The sequence below is a fragment of the Dipodomys ordii genome, unplaced genomic scaffold, assembly GCF_000151885.1.
Source record: "Dipodomys ordii isolate 6190 unplaced genomic scaffold, Dord_2.0 Scaffold12, whole genome shotgun sequence".
Lineage (NCBI taxonomy): Eukaryota > Metazoa > Chordata > Mammalia > Rodentia > Heteromyidae > Dipodomys > Dipodomys ordii.
This window is the reverse complement of record NW_012267228.1, coordinates 28,890,281-28,910,027: the sequence shown is the minus strand read 5'-3', so window position 1 is coordinate 28,910,027 and position 19,747 is coordinate 28,890,281. Positions and strand designations below refer to the sequence as shown.

General features: G+C 37.6%; 1 protein-coding gene across 1 annotated transcript in view; it reads right to left on the bottom strand.

Moving 5' to 3' along the window:
• Positions 1 to 19,213, bottom strand: part of Znf385d (zinc finger protein 385D) — a 680,575-nt gene extending 661,362 nt beyond the window's left edge. The window contains 1 exon segment of the mRNA XM_013010375.1: positions 19,025 to 19,213. Within this exon segment, the coding sequence (XP_012865829.1) occupies positions 19,025 to 19,213 (189 nt within the window).
• Between the last annotated feature and the right edge of the window lie 534 nt (positions 19,214 to 19,747).

Sequence of the window (19,747 nt, the reverse complement as noted above, 5' to 3'; positions counted from 1 at the left end):
GAAGCTCCTCCCACATAGACCTGGAGAAGCTCCTCCCACATAGACCTGGAGAAGCTCCTCCCACATAGACCTGGAGAAGCTCCTCCCACATAGACACGGAGAAGCTCCTCCCACATAGACCTGGAGAAGCTCCTCCCACATAGACTTGGAGAAGCTCCTCCCACATAGACCTGGAGAAGCTCCTCCCACATAGACCTGGAGAAGCTCCTCCCACTTAGACCTGGAGAAGCTCCTCCCACATAGACCTGGAGAAGCTCCTCCCACATAGACCTGGAGAAGCTCCTCCCACATAGACATGGAGAAGCTCCTCCCACATAGACATGGAGAAGCTCCTCCCACATAGACATGGAGAAGCTCCTCCCACATGAGGGGAGGCGTTAAACTTGAGACCCAGGACCAGGTCTGCCATGGTGAAACATCTTGTCAGGAAATGTCCTTCATCCTCCACAGTCTGGTGAATTATTTGGACTGAGTTCCAGAAACTGTATTAGGCCAGGTGGCAAGAGAATATCTCCATTAACCCGACTGCAATTTCATTAGGTAGAGCGGAGAACTAGATGCTACCTTCTAGGGACTACAGGGCACAAAGACTGGCCCCGGGCTATATCTAGGAACTCAGAACCAAGCACCTAGTAGAAATAGAAACTCAAGGCCCTGCCACCACATAGAGCTTACAATAAATGTCCTTAGGTTAGGTCTGGGGTCAGCTCTTGTGGCCAAGGGACTTCCTCCTCTACCTCTCCCCTGATATCTGGCAAGGCAGCTCTCCCAGGCTAGTGCTTACAGGTTGGCAGAGTTGCAGAAGTCATGCTTCTTTTCTAGCTACCATCAAGTGTGGCTGGTTGGCCACAAGTACAACTTAGCAATAGGCATTCTAGAGAAGCATGAGCCTTGAACATCATGCAAAATTGTGCTGGTTTAAGTGGACTGTAGACTCACAATGTGACATAGATCAATAGCTTTCATAGCCACAAGTGTGATGCAGGTGCATAGGGCTGGCCCATCCATGGTAGCTCTCCCCAGAGCCAAGCAGATTCCTAGTGTTTGATAAAAGGCCAGTAACTGTGAATAAGGCATCCATGAACACCCTGGCTACAGGCAGAGGTTTGCTTAGATATGTAACTTTCCCAATACTCTTTTATTGTTTTCGGTGTAATGAACCAGCAGACTATTTGCGGTGGGCTCAAATTGTGAAACTGGGCTTGGATTGCCCTCTAGTACTGCAACAATTGGGTCCATCTGGGCCTGAGCGCCATCTACTGACAAAACAGTTCAAGTGGCCACAAGCTCAGAGGCCAGATGGGCCTAACTGGAATAAATCCCAGGTCCTTTGATGTCCCTCTGGCATTTCACACATCCAAGTGTCAGGAATCCATGACTACACCTAATCTTCAAAAAAAGAGCCAGAAACTGACCCAGCAGTCATCAATGGACAATTCTAAGAAAACATTTTAACAGTCTTAGAAACTGGACAAAGGTATGAAAGAGCTTTTCAAATACCAAAAACAACATTCAAAATAATTGTATTTTATGTATTAGCTATTAATTTTAACTTTTGTATAGGCCGTACACAGAGAAATTATAATGTACTTGAATCATAGGTAATTATATTCACTTGCTGTGTTACTCCTTGTGAGTTCTTACAACAGCTAATTTTTGCCTCCCTTTCTTTTAATCTTCTTTATTGGTTAAGTAAATTACTCAAATAGTTGCTTTGACTTCTTACATATTATTTTTGATTTGTCCCTTACAGGCTTTTGCTTTGTGGTTACCATGAGGTTTGAAAGATTTGTTTTGGATTACAACAAGCTATTTTGAACTAATAGAAGCTTAACAACATCATAATGACATACGCAGAAACAAACAAAAGAACAAGAGAAAATACTCAGAACAAAAACACTCACATGTGATTTGATTCCTCTCTGTTTTTTGAATGTTTGATATCCTCTTTTACATCATTCTATATTTCACATCCTATTACTTAACATAGAACGTATTTGTCCTTGTTTTTCATTGTTTTTTTTAAGTTGGCATACTAAGGATATGAACATACCATGCTTATAATATTTGCAACATTTACTTTGACTGGTGTGTTTTCCATGTCCTTGTTTTCTCCTTTTTCAGTGCCCTTTGCTTTTATTTTGAAGAACTTTAGCATTTCTTGTAGAACAGGTCAGTTGCAAATACATTCTCTACCCACATTTTCCCGGGGAACATCATTAAAGATTTCTTTTCTCAAAGATAGTTTTGATGGGTGTAGTGTTCTTAGCTGACAGTATTTTTTGTTGTTTGCTTGCTTGCTTATTTTTTTCCTTCGGTTTTGTGAAAATTTTATGTACCTCTCGTATAGCCTATAACTTTTCTGGTGACAAGTTATCTATCAGGTAAATCAAAGGACACGTATGTATTCTTTTTTGTTTTTGCTGTTTCAACCTTGATAATTACCTATCATGGCTTGATAATAAGATATTTTATAGATTTGGTTGAGTTCAAGTTCACATAAATATCGTTATGTTTGTGAAGTCTTAACTTATTTGAATATGCTCTCTCTCTTGGCATTCTCAAGTCTCTTTTTTAAAAAAAGAATCCCAATTACCTGAATGTTTGCTCTTTTATTACTATCTTAAAGTTTCCATAGGTTTTCTTGGTTTCTCTTTCATGTTTTCCCTCCATTTCCTTCCACTTTTTTTTTCGGGGCCTGTCCTCTGCTCACAGATGCTCTCCTGTTTCATCTATTCTCTAAGGATACTCCAGAATTTCTCAGCTCCAGAACTTCTGTTTCAGTTGAAAAAAAGAAGTTGCAGTCTTTATTTAGATTTTATTCCAGAAATGTGAGGTACAAACCTGCAAGTATTCTTTTGTCCATCTGTGTATTTTAATGAACTTGAATTTGCCTGAAACAAAATTCTTTTTAATTTTTGAATTTAAAGATCATTGAAGAACATTTGATTATGAATTCCTAGTAGCTGTAAAAAGAGAAAGACTCAAGACAGTGTGTGGGTTGTAAGGTTTTCCAGCTGTGTGGCCTCTGCCCTGCATGCTGTTTTCACATTAGTTAAACAAGGGAGGTGAGCAAGTGATGCTTGTTTCCTCTCAATATTCAGTTTAGGGTGGGAAGTGGTTTCTCATGCCCCTCTTCATACCTCCTCTTCTGTTCCAAGCCTGCATCTTTCTTTTCCTGTGCAATAATAATTTTAATCTGACATTTTCTTGGACTTTAGGAGTGAGAAAAACATTTTCACATACATGTTCTTACATTCTATTTTCTTCCATTGAAGCAGATCTCAAAGCTTCAGCAATGTGCATATTCATTAGCGAAGCAGTTACAAATGACTGGTAATTTTCAGAATTAAACTACTTAAACAATGGCTTAATGGTTCATTCAAGAATCATAGACATAGGGAGACTAGACTAGAGTGTCACCATAAAGTTACTGCTTTGTAGATCTGTTGTTCTGGATGCCTACATTTTCAAAAACATTTAGAATATGGTTATTTTCTTTTTTTTCTTTTCTTTTCTTTTCTTTCTTTCTTTCTTTTTTTGCTGGTGCTAGGGCTTGAACTCAGAGCCTAGGCTCTGTCCCTGAGGCATTTTTGTGCTCAAGCTCTAGGCTAGTGCTCTACCACTTGAGCCACTGTGCCACATTTGGAGATAAGTCTCATGGACTTTCCTGCTGGGGATAGTTTTGAGCCATGATCCTCAAATCTTGGCCTCCAAAGGTAGCTAGGATTACAGGCGTGAGCCACCAGCATCCAGCTATTTTTCAAAGTCTTTTTATCCTGCTATATTGTCAGTTTTAAATTACAGTTAAACTAAAAGATGTTTCAAGTAAGCATAATAACAGGAATGATCAAATCAGCAGATAAGTTGTGGCTCTTTGAATATTATTATTTACTAACAATCTCAACTCACTTGTACATTACCTACCAAGAAATAGTGTGATATACTTCATCTGATTCAAAATACTAGTGATAAAAATGAAAAGCACGTGGAACTTCATAATTGTGTTTATTCAAGAACAAAGTAAAATATCAACAGTTGTCTGGGACAGCCATGGAGTAATAAGAACATTTAAGACATTGTAGAAAATGTTTTGGATGACGTTCTCAATGTCATATTCATTTCTAAGTCAATGATACTAATCTCTACAACTTTCATTGCATCTTTAGTGTAAACTAAACTTTGATTCCATATGCAGAAAATCATGGCATTGGGCTGGGAAGGTGGCTCAGTGGTAGAGCACTTGCCTTGCATGCATGAGGCCCTGGGTTTGATTCCTCAGCACCACATAAGCAAAAAGAAAAGAGCCAGAGGTGGCGCTGTGGCTCAAGTGATAGAGTGCTAGCCTTGAGCTGAAGAGCTGAGGGACAGCGCCCAGGTCCAGAGTTCAGGCCCCACGACCAGACCAAAAAAAAAAAAAAACAAAGAAGAAGAATTGTACTCGTACTCATTACTTATTACCTGATTCATGTAACTGTAATCCCTCTGCATATCAACTCTACAATAGCAATGAAAAATAAATAAAAAATAAACATTAAAAAAAGAAAATCATGGCATTGAAGCTTTCTTTGTTAAACAACACACACAGAGATGAATTTGTTATAAAGCATTCAATGTTTATTTATCCGGTCGTGAGGCTTGAACTTTGGGCTTGAGCTCTGTCCTTTCACTCTTCAGCTCAAGGTGAGCACTCTACCTCTTAAGCCACAGTGCCACTTCCAGATTTCTAGTGGTTTATTGGAGATAAGAGTCTGATGGACTTTTTTTCCCCAGGCTGGTATTGAACTGGGATTCTCAGATCTCAGCTTCCTGAGTAGCTAGGATTACAGGCATGAGCCATTAGCACCTGGCTTAATGTTCATTTTTTAAAAAGAAAGGATTCCCATATCATCGGAAAAATGCTTCCTGGGAAAAGAGAGTCTGCTTATGTGTATCTGAAATCATTTCACAGAAAAAGAAATTGTTTCTGACTGCCTTCTAGACTTAATAGTGTTAACCAGAGAATTCTTATTGCACGAAGACAAGACAAAGCCAAAAGCTGGCATGAGAGAGGAGATTTGTACTAGACTTGTGCTAGTTTATTTAAATACAGTATTTTGGGATGTGTATATATACTAAGGCTTGAACTCAGAGTCTTGTACTCTTGCTTGGCTTTTTCACTCTAGGCTGACACTCTCCCAGTTGAGCCATCTGCCACTTCTGGATTTTTGCTGGTTAATAATGAAGGAGATAAAAATCTCATGGATTTTCCTGCCTAGGCTGGCTTCAGTCTGGGACCTCAATGGCTAGGATTACAGGCATGAGCCATGTGCACTCCAATAATCCAACTTTTAATAATAATGCTTTCCTGGAATTGCAGAATTAGGACTCCTTGGAAAATAAGGCATAAACTGGAACTCTCTTGCATTCTCTGTAATACTGTGTCAGAATTCAGATAGTTTCATTAAGAAACTGGAGTTAGGAAGTGAAGTTTCTTTTTTAGGAACATCAAAATAAGAAAGGTCTCTGAAAAATTAATCCTTGAATCAATTCATTGTGGGTCAGAGGAAAAGGTTTTGCAAAATGCCACTAAGAAGGGAAAAGAATGTTTTCAGATTAGCACATGTACACAAGCAGTTTTAAGTAACCTGAATGAAGACATTGCACAGAAACATTGACTTCTAGGGATGGATAAACTACAGAAGCACAGGCAAAAGTCAGAAAGAGAAACTTCACCTCAAACATCTGAAGCACTTTCCTGGGGAAAACCATCCCATAGACCAGGGTTGGTCTATGGCAGGACTACCTTGGTGGTAAGGGATGGAGGATGCCATGTCTCAAAAAATTAGAATTCTTAGGCTCGGCACCAGTAGCTCATGCCTGTCATCCTAGCTACTCAGGAGGATGAGATTTGAGGATTGTGATTCAAGGCCAGCCTGGGCAGGAAAGTCTGTGAAACACTTATTTCCAATAAACCACTAGAAAACTGGAAGTGGTACCGTGGCTCAAGTGGTAGAGCACTAGCTTTGAACTGAAGAACTCAGGAACAGTGCTTGAGACCAGAGTTCAAGCCCCGCAACTGACAAGAAAAAAAATCAGAATTCTTGGTTTATTTTAATACCCCTGTGACTATAGAAATTTAATAGCTGTAGTCCCTTGTGATTTACTACTGAAATCCTGGCATCTTATTCCACTTAATACTCTTAGTGGATGATATGTACTCTAATGTTCATTTAAAAAAAAGAAAAGAAAAAGAATCTGTCAAGACAAAGTGTTTAGAATAACTGGTACCCAGTTAGCTATGTTTGTACTGGTTGATATTTTATGGATAGCATTAATAACCTGTCAGTTTTTCAGCATAGGTTTGTAAAACACTAGTAAAACTGAAGCTCTGAGATAATGCTTATGTGCCATAGACTGTTGGCAAACACTCTATTGGTGAGGGAAGTACTGTGATTACTCCCAATTCAAAGTTCAGGAAACAGAGAACAGAGAATTCTGGAAGTGAGAGAGCTGGGTTTTGACCTTAAGTCCTGGCTTTCAAATCAGAGCCCAATGGTACTTTCAAAATGAAAATGAGCAGAATCTACAATTTAAAAAAGAACCTTCCCACCTGTATCAACACAAAAGTAAATTCTTCAGAAAAGGTGTGGCCATACTTAACTAAGATTTTTTTTCTCTTTTTTTTTACAGTATCTTTTTCTAGCACCAAGTTTTAACTGGCACCGCATGGAATGAAAATATACTGCAGTCATTTATTTAATTGAAGTCTACTAAAATAACAGTGCTAAACACTAATCAACACCATATGTTTTTCAATTAACTGGTAATACATATCTATTTCTCAGGCTCATGCTAACTAATGGGCACTTTGAGTGGTTTGAACTACTTAAGACCACAATTTATTTAATAAAAAAAACAGTTTATAAAATACCCAAACTCTCCTGCAATGACTACTTTATTCATCATATCTCTCTCTTCCTATTCTTTTTCCCTCTTCTCGCCCAGCTTCTTTCTTTCTTCCTTCTCCTCCTTTCCCTCCTCCTTTCTCTCCTTCTCCTATGGATAACTCTCTCTTTTGGCTATGAGATTCCCAGTGTGAAAACAAAACAAAACAAACATAAATATCTAGGCACTGGTGGCTCACACCTGTAATCCTAACTACTCAGGAGTCTGAGAACTGAGGATGGCGGTTTGAAGCCAGCCTGAGCAGAAAATTCCCCATAAGACTTTTATCTCCAATTAAGCACTCAAAACCTGGAAGTGGCACTGTGGCTCAAGTGGTAGAGTACTAGCCTTGAGCACAAAACGGCTCAGGGATTGCATGCACATCCTGAGTATTTCAAGGTCTGCAACTGACAAAACAAAAAACGTAAAACCCTTGAATATTAGAATGGAAAAGCTATGTGATTGAAGCATCCTGAATTACAGAATTACAACATAGTACATAGTTATCCATTGACCTCTTTTATGAGCAACTAATAACTTTATTGTATTGTCCCTTGACACTGGGTTTATTTCTTATTACAGTTGGTACTATTCCACTAATGCATGCATCTGAAAGCCATTTTTGTCTTTTTCTTTCTTTTTTTTTTTTTTTTTTGTCGGTCATGGGGCCTGAACTCTGGGCTTGAGTGGAGCTGTCTCTCAGCTCTTCAGCTCAAGGCTAGTGCTCTACCACTTGAGCCACAGTGCCACTTCTGCCTTTTTCTGCTTTAGCCGTGCTGAGGAATTGAATCCAGGACCTCATGCATGCAATGCAAGCACTGTACCACTGAGCTACCTTCCCAGCCCTGAAAGCCCTTTTTAACATATTGATATGTTTAGCATATATCCCAAATATAGCTTATCATATTTTGTTTATGCTAATGTTAGTAGTCATTGTTTTATTACACATATTACTTAGGATTAATGACAGATAACACCTCGTTAAAACTGATGAAGCTGCAGTCCATACCCCAAACTCCAATCTTCAATTCTACAAAGGGAATGCAGACAGAGATCACAGTGGAAAGGAGAGAACACGAGAGCCCCAAGAAGCACAAGTCCCATTTTTGAAGCACATCCTCTAACCAAACGAAGCACTGAATTTGTTTTAGTAAAGGAAGAAGAGATTGTTTTATGAAACCTGGCTAGCAGCACGGTGGAGAGAGGGCTTGAAGTAGAGATGGGAGTCCCCTGGTGATTAAAACAGTTTCCCTGCTGATCTTTCATAGAAAGCCTTGCTTCTTCTAGGTGCAATGCCCTGATGGTACAGTGCACAGATTCCATTATATGTTTGAAGCAAGGTTATTATGCATGTATGAATGTGTTTCCAGAAAAATGTTTTCAAATGTATGAATAATCTCATCATTGTAGGTGAACTTTTATCTTTCCTTTTAGAATTTCTGTTCAACTTCTTTTCTGATTCTTTCTTCTCCAAAGGCCTGGTAACAAAGACTTTTTAATACTTAACACTAGTTTAAAAAAGAGTAAATTAAAGATGTTCTCTTTGGGTTGCGGGTAAACAGAGCTCAGATGTTAATTTAAACAAGGTGTTACTGAGACATCTAATTCATTAGGTTTAGTAGCAAAAACCCTAATAACTACTCAAGCCACTTCCTAACTGTTCACAACATTTGCACAGTTCCTTTCATAGTCAAATTTCTTATATTCTAGGGTTCACTTTTGCTCAGACACTAAAAGAGATGGACCTAATGTTCCTCTGAAGTCTGGAATCTCTGGATTCAAGGGGAAATCTGAGGCTGGATGTATTAGACTCCTGATGTTCTTTGATTCCAGCTGTAAGCAATGGGTGTGCTTACCCCATGCATTCCATGTGGTAACTAGATATGAACCACGCGTGGGAAAACTGAGTGGATGCAACTTAGATTGTTCCATCAGTGCCCCAGGACTTTTTCTTTAGGTTCTCGCTTCTGTAGCACTACATATAAACCTCTGTTTGGAAGTAGACATTGTAACAAATAGTTCCTGATCAAGAGTGAGTGGGGAGTAACTGGTCCACAGGGAAGGTGAGAAAAGGAAGGAGGGTGTTGTAATAACACTGAACAAAACTTATAGTGAATTGTAGGTGAGTAGCTCTACAAATGTCATTTACTGATGCTTAAAGCATTGATGGATCAAATGACTCATTTTGTCTACAGGTAGACATTATCATCTTTATCTCCCTGCTCTCCATGGCGAATATTACATTTGGAGACTTGTGTGTGTGTGTCTTTCTTCAGATGATAAGCCAAGTTTAAATAGTTCCAGGTTGTTTTCCTTGCATATTGCAGAACTGAGATAGAAGGATACAGTTTGCCTTTGCCTTGCATCTTGCTGCAAGCTTGTTGCCCTTCAAGCACGGACAATGCCTGTCAAATGATGGTAGAATGGTCTGGAAAGTGAACTCTACTTACCGAACTATCTATATGCTCACCCTCATGTGCCATCTGTTATTCTTTACTGATTTGAACACACGTTTGCCCTGGCGTGTTTGCGTTATTTGGAAAATGAACACTTAACCAATTAAACTCAACAATAAAAATGGCCCAGTGGGTGTAATGAAGCAATAAAAATCCGGTATTCTTAGTAAGTGCTACTATCACAGTTTGAGATTTTAAATTGCTGCTGAGAAGTAATTTCTAAAACAATTACTTGTGGGCAAATATATTAATAATATTCAAAGGCAGTCAAAGTTGAAAATCAAATTTACAAGGAGGGAAAGTTGATGTTAAACATAGCATCCCATCCACCCTGGGCCTTTCCCCTGGGTCCCCACACTGCAGCAGACATTAGTTATTCTAACTGGACCCACCTCCGGATCATCGTGATATTTACAAAGTAGAATAAATATGTGTTTGGGGGATTGTGTTTCTCTCTTCTTCATTTTGTAAAATTCAAATGTTAGCTATGTGAATTTCATCGAAAAAGGGCGAAAAGTTTCTTGAGAGTGGCCAACAGTGAACATCTAAAAATACCTTTGACTCCCTGCCATGGTCAGGATCATAAAGGTTGGTAGCCACATTTGCTAAAGCAATCAGAAATACAGGTTAAAAAAGAAACCCAAAACAGAAAAAGTAAAACAAAACAAAAAACCCAGTAACCTAGTCACCTAGAACAAGCCCACTGCAAACACCTAGAATGCCTGACGCTAAGTAAAATTAAAGTATCGATATGTATAAAATTGACCTCTAATGCATTGCCTTATGATCCCCTATTTCACAGAAGACTCCACAGGCATTTAACAATATTCAGTCACAAAAGTGACAAATATAGCATGGGCTTTATCTCTGTACACGATAACATTCCATGCTAGCAATTTGGAATATAATTTAAGCTAATTTGACACCAGGTGTGGAAGTCTCCTTTCTTGTTTCTTTGATTTGTTTCAGATAATTTTCTCCTCTTTCTCTATTATATTTATCTGTCTTTGATCCCCAAGAATATGTCCTCTACATCATCTCTTAAAAATGGTGAGCTAGTTTGAAATAGTAGTCAAATACAATGACTATCAAGGACAGTCTGTGACCTTCAAAAACTGCCCAAACTCCCCCCAAAACCTTAAAGGCACCTTTTTAATAAGTTTTTTATTGTGAAAATACTGTACAGAGAGGTTACAATCACATGAGCAAGGTAATGAGTGCAGTTCTTATTAAGCATTGTTGCCTCCTCCTTTGTTTCCCCTTCCCATCCCTTCCCATCCTCCCCTTTGCCCCCCTACCCAATCCTCTTCCCCCATCCCCCCTCCAAAATTGTAAAGTTCATTTTTCGACATAACGACTTGCACATCTCATTGTTGCAATGGGTCCACCTGTATCCCTATTTAAACAATTTGTTTTTTCCCTTCCCCTCCACAAATTATACCAACATAAAATACAGTGAATGCAGGGGTTATACCATGGGGGAGGGGCAAACAAAGCAACAAAGATCTTATAAGTATGTTAGAAACAATCGCAAGAAAGAACAAACATTTCAATCCTTACCTTGGGGTTCATTTCACCTAACCTCAACTTATCTGACTGTTTCTGCTTGTCCCAGACATATACTAGTAATTACAAATAAGGGAAACCATGGGACCTATGTTTCTTTGGGCCTGGCTTACTTCACTTAATATAATTTTTTCCAAGTTTTTCCATTTCCTAACAAATGAGGCAATGTCATTCTTTCTGATGGAGGCATAGAATTCCATTGTGTATATATACCACATTTTCTTGATCCATTCATCTACTGAGGGACATTTGGGTTGGTTCCATATCTTAGCTATGGTAAATAATGCTGCAATAAACATAGTCATGATGGTAGCTTTAGTGTGGTCTTGTTTGTGATAATTTGAGTAAATGCCCCAAAGTGGGATTGTTGGGTCATAGGGGAGCTCCATGTGGTGTCTTTTGAGGAACCTTCATACTGCTTTCCAAAGTGGTTGAACAAGTTTTCACTCCCACCAACAATGCGGTAGTGTTCCCTTCTGTCCACATCCCCTCCAGCATCTGTTGTTATAAGAGTTCTTGATTATAGCCATTCTCGTTAACAAGGTTTTCCCCTCAGGTTATGTGAGCCTTATTATTCTTCTATAAGAAGTGAGTCTAAAATTTAATGGAACTGACAGTAATTATGTCACCTGTTGATTTAAAGTAAATTAAGCCTAATTTCCTCAATTAACGTTGGGCGTACAAAGCAGAAATTATTTGTGCTGTTGTTAGTTAGGTTAGATGATTAGTAAGCATGTTTTACCATAGTATGTCATACTATTACTTTGAGACTATTTTTCCTAATGCAATCACTAGAAAGGTTCCTGGAAACATATTGTTTTTCTAGATTTAAATTGTAGAACACAATATGCATCACAGACTGTAAGAGTTCTTTGTGGTACTAGGATTTGAACTTAAGCCAGATACTAGCTAGTTAGCCATTGAGCCAAACCTCCAGCCTTGTTTTCCCCTCTCGTACTAGTTGTTTAGTGATTAGGTCTCACTTTGTCCTTGGACCTGTGTCTATGTAAAAACAGTAAGGATGACAGCTGCAGGTCATCGTGGTCAGTCAGCTTTCTTTACAGATTATGTATGGAAAACATTTTTTGCCCTGACTGGGGTGGAACCATGATCCTCTCAACCTCAGACTTCCATGGAGCAGTGTGAACCAAGACACCAAGCTATTGATTAAGGATAGGTCTTGAATCTTCTCAATACCTGGAACCTTCTCCTCCCAATCTCTACCTCGCTGGCAGCGAGGCTTACAGACAGGAGCCATAACTCTATTGTTTTCATTTTATCACTCACGGTAATTTTTCAACAGACATAGGATATAATAAAACACGAAGTGCTTGCAAAATAACAACGAACAGATGAATGCTTTAATGAATACAATCTATAAAGGAAGAGCTATACATCAAAACGATTCAGTAAAAGGACAAAAATGAGTGAAGCATTAATAATTCGGGCATTTAAAAAATTACAACTTAAAGACAAGCACAAAGGAAATGTACCAGTATCCCACTGCCAGCATGTTAGAATAATCTTGAAGTGCATGCTAAAGGAAATAGTCAGTGCTGATTGCTAGATCCATCTAACAAAACAAGACACTTTCCCTTCCATTTCACATGAGCTCTGACATGATACTGATGCTCGGGGTGTGGCTTCCTTCTTGCTTACCTCTACTGACACATGGGTACTGGTGGAAAGACAGCCTTCGCACAGGAGGCAAACACAAAACTGCATTCTTACCATCACAGATGGAAAGTTGAAGCCAAAGGAAATCTGTACAAACTTCTACTCAAACCCTTACCTTGCCAGCCCCTCTCTGCCCTGTTAAGTTCCTGCTACATTGGCCCACCACTGTCTCAGTTTCTTCTTTTTGTCCAACTTAGCAATGTCTGATCCTAACTGCTTTGTTTTCCTTCTGAGGGCTTCTGTACCATCTAAGATGTATATTAAATAATGCTTCTTTGCTTTAGTTCTCTGCTAATCCAACTGATGTCAATTTAATTATCACATGTAGCTAATATTCGAAAGAAGATTGAGGTGCAATCTTGGATCCCTTACACTAATGAGAGTTGCCATTTTGTTACGCTTCTATTGAATTGCACACTGTGATAAATGCTTAATAGCTATCCTTCTCAGCTCTTAATAAGTCTGTCAGATACACTGTCGTCATTCGACTCAATCCACACTGAGTGTTTATATGCCCCAACCAAGAAACATAACTGGGTTTTACATCCAGTTATATTTAACAACAATGTCTGAGTTCCTTTTATTATGATTGCAGGCCGCCTTATTTCCAAATATCTACATAACATTTAGTCTCAGATGAGGCATGACTCATAGCTTATATCAGTCTCTATTCAAAATAAATTATTATCACATGTTAAATGCTAGTTGTTATAAAATAAATAATGTTTCCTATGGTGACCTTCACATCCCACCCATATTCTAGGAGCTTTTCCCAGACATCATACTTCAACATCTTCACTCAAAGTAGGAGTAGCTCTTCCATCAATCTGCTTATTTGAAAGTTCATTCAAAGGTGAGCATAACTCTTTTATGGGATGTACTTGATTAATTAGAAATGGCTTTTTATCCCTGGTAGATTTTCAGGGCAGTGATTTGAGCTTAGTCATTTTTCTTTTATGTATTGTATTGCAAAGTAATATATTCATATCAGTTTTTCTTTTCATTGTCAGTCATGGGGCTTAAACTCAGGGCTTGGACACTGTCACTGAGCTTTTGTGCTCAAGGCTAGCACTCTGTCACTTTAAGCTACAGCACTACTTTTTGGTTTAGAGGTAATTAATTGGAGATAAGAGTCTCATGGACTTTCCTGCCCAGGCTGGCTTTGAATCAGATCTCAACTTCTGAGTAGTTAGGATTACGGGTGTGAGCCACCAGTTTCAATCATACAGTTTCAATCATAACAGTTTTGTAGTAGGAAAAAATACAAAAAATTTAGTTATTGCAATGGCTCTAACACTGCTTTCCCCCCAATCACTATATAAAATACTAATAGGTATTACCTAAGAAAAGTATTGCCTAGTAGAAAATTAAAGTGGAAAAAAATTAAGCTAAACTAAATGAGGCATAATTATTTTTAATACAACCTAAAATTATTATTGTATAGTGTTTTATTATGACTTTATAATGTGTAGTTAGAATATGCATCTACTTTTATCTTTATTTCACTATTGACTCAAGTCTTTTTTTTTTTTTTGTTTTTTTTTGGTCGTGGGGCTTGAACTCTGGACTGAGGCACTGTCTCTGAGCTCCTCAGCTCAAGGTGAGCACTCTATCACTTGAACCACAATGCCACTTCTGGTTTTCTGGTAGTTAATTAAGAGAAAAGAGACTCATTGACTTTCTTGCCATGGTTGGCTTTAAACTGTGACCTCAGATCTCTGAGTAGCTAGGATTACAGGAGTGAGCCACCAGGACCTGACTTGACTGAATTCTTTGATAATAAAATCTGGGACATGTAATACACACACACAAACACACACACACACACACTTGCATACTTTCACACTCACACACATACTTGCACACTCACACAAACATACTGAAATCTTCACTTGGTAGATTTAAACAGACATTTTGTCAAAGCATCATAGTTGAAAGTGTGTTCTGAAAGTACCTTCTTCTCACCTGCAGTGTCTCTTGATTTTTTTCATTCTCCTAACAGTTTTCCACAAAAAAATAAGACTTTTGAGCCCATTTACCATTTTTTCCTTTGTAGATCATGCTTTTGTGGCTATGTAAAAATCATTTTTCCTGTTCATAGATAATTTTTCTATATTTTCTAGTAAAAGTTTATAGTTTTGCATTGCATGTTCTGAGATCCATGATCCCAATATTACGAACAATTTATGATATTTACCTTCATTATCAATTTTTCACAAATTTGTGGACTCCTTTTTGCACTCCTACCCAACAGGTCAATGCTAGTTTAGTGGAGATCAAGTCAGTATTAGGTACTGCATTATAGATTTCAAAATTCTGCCATTAAAAACTCTGACTCAAAACTAGCAGGACAGATTTCCCATGTTCCAATCTAGTTTCTTATTGTTACACCAGTTTTTTTTTGAACTGTTCTAGAATATCCTTTTCCATTTTTCACTTTATGTCTTTTCGCAGGCACATATTCACAAGGTATCTATTGTAAAAGTAGAATGGTATTTGTCATTTGGTTGTATTGTTTACTCCATTTGCTCCCACTAATGCACTTCATATATTTGAATTAAATTCTATCTTTTTACTATTCATTTCCCATTGTCCCTTCTGGTCTTTATCTCCCTTTCCCCCCTCGGGCTTTCTTTTGATTAATCTGTCTTGTCATTGCTTTTTCATCTCTATTTTATTGTTGATAATATTGTAATTTGTTATTCTGGTATATCTTATTCCCAGAGCTTGCAGGAAGAATAACTCCTAGCATCCATTGCAAGTTACTGAAAATTAGAAGAACTTTACAAAAATTTTGGGTTTTTTTCACTGCTCATTTTTTACATGTGTCATCATTTATATAATTCCATACTTATCGAAAACCTGAAAGAGATTAATTTTATTAAGCAGTTATTGTATCACACTTTGATTGTTTCCTCATAATTTTAGATACATGCTTCCATTTTTCCCTCAGACTAGAGATCTTAATGGTCTGTGAACCATGACTCTTTCCATATCAACTTCTTCCATATTTTCTTTCTCTAAAATATCTTTTGAGGGTCATAGTAAATGGATGTACAACCAAATTTGGCAGATGTATCTCCTCAGGTGTAAATGATATGCCATTATCTTTCCACTTGTTCTATTTTATGTTGAAAAGTCAGATATCAAATAAAAAATTGTACCTAATATTTGCTGTGTGAATGCTGACAAAGTGTCCAGTGTGGTTTTCGTGTTTTATAAGTTGTTGGCTTATGATTTTTGTTAAATTTACCTTACTTGCTAGTTTTGAAATTGTGAGTTCATTTTTTGTTTTGTTTTGTTTTGTCAATAGTAGAAAAATATTTGAAGCCTTTCCTTGACTCTTTTTGTCGACATCTCTTCTCTCTTTCTGGGACTCCAATTGTACTTATGTTAGAATTCTTCAGGATAAGCTTTTTTTTTCTTATGCATTTTCTCATTTTTGTTTTCTGTAATGGTTTTCTTTCAGATTTCTAAACAATTGATTATTGGGAGAGGGGAGATGGAAAGGGATGGGAAGGGAAAACAAAGGAGGAGGCAACAATGCTTGATAAGAAATGTACTCATTACCTTGCCCATGTAATTGTAACCCCTCTGTATGGTATTTTCACAATAAAAATTTTGTGACTTATTTTTACACATTCTAGTCTTCCAAAAAATATGATATATCATTGGTTTTTTAGTGTATTGATATCTCCAAACACTGGAACAATCTATGCTTTGCTTGTCACTTAATTTTTGATATATATTTTTTCTTTACTGCTTGAAAAAATGAATATGGAAAATGTCTCTAAAATGCACTGTGATGTGATAAATTATATAGGATTCTAAATATTCACATACAGTGAGACCAAATAAAGATACTCTTAGGAGAGGAGCACAAAGGTACAATGCCTAAGTGCCTCTTCATATTTACTTAAATTATATATATATATATGTATATACCTATATATATATATGTACTTAAATGAACTCTAAGATATGGAAACAAAAAACTTCTTTTCTCTTCCCTTCCTTTTTTCCTTCCTTCCTTCCTTCCTTCCTTCCTTTCTTCTTTCCTTCCTTCTTTCCCTCCCTCCCTCCCTCCTCCTCTTTTCTCTTTCTTTCTTTCTTTCTTTCCTTCTTTCTTTCTCTTTTAGTTTTTAGGTTTTGGTGATTTTTGTCTTCTTTACCTTATATATGGTGTATTCCAGTGTACATCTTCAGAAGGGCTGGGGAGAGGGTACACTACTTGAGGCACAAAGGGTGAAAATGTGCAGCGGTGGACCTCACTGGATACTCAGGAAAATGAACAATTTGTGGATGGAGATGGGAGGGTGGGACTGGGAGAGAGTAAAGGAAAGGAAGACAGTGTGCAAAAGGAAATATACTCATTATTTAACTCATGTAATGATAATCCCTCTGTACATCACCTCTGTAATAACAAGTAAAGTAAAATAATAAACACATGTGTATAGGAAATGCAGAAGCTGTTTTGCTCTTCTAGAGAAGAGGATTAATTTTCTTCTGGGCTTTAACCTGGATTTGGAAATAGTCTTCTTATTCCTCAGAGTGAGCATTCAGAAGCAGCGCTGGTGCTCTTTCCTTTCCTTTGAAGGTGCATTTTTTAACCGTTTTGGGTAGAAGTCAGGAGATCTGCCCAAGCTTTTTATCCAGAATATAAATTCCATATTTTTGCATCCTCACTAAATTCATGGGCCAGCAGCTTTCCTTAGAATCCCATCCTCTTTGTACCCACATTCTGTTCTGAAACTCAAGACCTTATGTAGTTTAGGCTGAGACAAATGACCTGCTGAACAAAGGCTGCTTAAAATATCTGCCTTGGTTCCTTTATATTTTTCTTTCCCTTGGGCATCTTACCTCAAAAAACCTTTCCTTTCTTTACTGTGTTCAGACTTCAAAGATCTTTTTGTTGTTATTTTATGTATCTTTCATCGTTGTGCTTGGAGGAAGGGTCAGCCTGGTGTAAACCACCTGTCATGGGCCAAACCTGTCTTTACTTTGCAATCCGTAGGTTTATGAGTTGCTTTTCCACAAGATACTCTTGTGAATTACTTTCACACAATTTATAAAGGCACATAAGAAATTCAATAATCCAGGTTAAAATTCTTGAGTAAAGGAACAGAAATTGTGCGTAGAATCGTGAATATTTCAACAATAAAAAAAGAGAGCCAAAGTGAACAAGGAATTTGATGGATTCATCTATAAGTTTAAAATGAAGTACTGAGCTCAATAGGAAATGTACTCATTACCCTACTCATGTTACTGTAATCCCTCTGTACAGTATCTTTACAATAAAAAGGATATGAAATCAAATATTAAAAATTATTTTAATTTTTTAATTTATTGTGAGAATACCATACAGTTACATGGGCAAGATAACAAGTACATTTCTTACCAAGCATTGTTGCCTCCTCTTTGTTTCCCCTTCCCATCCCTTCCCATACTCCCACCCGCCCCCCAGTCAATATTCCCCCACCCCCACCAAAGTTATAAAGTTCATTTTTCAACATAATGACTTGTACATCTCATTGTTGCAATGGGTCCACCTGTATCCCTAGTTAAACGATTTGTTTATTCCCTTTCCCTCCATAAATTATACCAACAACAAATACAGGTTATACCGTGGGGGAGGGACATACAAAGCAACATAGAAAGTGTCTTATAAATATGTTAGAAACAATTGCATGAAAGGAAAAAAACAAAACATTTGCATACAAAATAAAATAAAGTATTGAAGTTGGGCAAGGTGGATCACACCTATAATTCCAGGCTTTGGGAGGCTGAGGTAGGAAGATTACAAGTTTGAGGCCAGTCTGTGCTATAGTATAAGATTGTGTGTGTGTGTGTGTGTGTGTGTGTGTGTGCAAGACACAGACAGTTTACATTTAGAAAAAGACAATAATATTCTGAACGTGCTGCTGAGACAACCACTGTGCTTGCACGCAAAATATATTCAGCTTGACTTATGAAAGAATGAGTTTCAGGATAATGAATGAGTTGATATCCAGCATATTTTAAGCTATCGTGCTAAATCTTTTATGTATAAGAGATCATTGATGTGTGCATGTTTATAGAAATAAGCTTTCAAGGAATAGATTTAAAAAAAGAGAGAAATTGCATCTTCTTATATTATTGAATTCCAAGTGTCTAAAGTCAAGGTAATGAATGGGAAAGCCTCATCCCAGCAAAAACACTACCTTGATGAGCTCAAAATCTTTAGAATTTTTATATCATTATTCTCTGATTATGTTATGTTAGCACTCATTGTTTTCCTAATTTACTTTATTGTTGTTTTAGAGGTGGCATAGTGGGGTTACCTTTACCTATGTCAGGTAATCAGTGCATTTCCTTTCACATAGTGTCATCTGTTCCCTCAGTCTCTCCCATTCCCTTACTTCCATCTCCACCCACAAGTTAGTTGCATAGTTCACCTTCATCAGTGTCCAGTGCAGCCAGTGTGCTTCCCTGCTGCATTTTTCACCCTTTTTCCTCTGGTTCTGTGCCCTTCCCCCACACTCCCGTAGATCCACACCATCTAATATTGCCTCTTCCCCAGATCTCACAATTATGATTTTGATAGGCATCGCTCTTATTGATGAGTTCTCATGTACCTTAGTTATCTTCTGCTTTTCTTGCAAAATCCAGAAATTCTTAGCTTGGTTATTTGAACCCACACAGGTGAATGAAAATACAATTCTACAGCTATGTGTGCAAATTCTTTTGCTAAAAACAAGGATTGGTTTTCTCCTGCTTTACTATTCTTTTGTTCCACCACACTATAACTGTCTGCCCAATATAGATTTCAATTCTACATCTCCAATCAGGGCAAAATTGAGAAGAAAATACAGATGACATACATAACATGATTTGAATACTTTCAATGTATATTTAAATAGGCAGCATCTTTAGCAACATTGATTGACAACAAGACTGAATGTAAGGATAGTAAGATGCTAGATCATGGAAATATTGTTTGAAGTTTCTCTTGGCAGCTTCCTTCTAGTCAAGGAATTTGTCTTACTGACTCAAGTTTAGCATTACTGTGGAACTCTATGATACAGACTCAAGAAAGGGAAAAAAGGAGACAGCACACAAGGATTCTTAATGCTGTTGGGAGC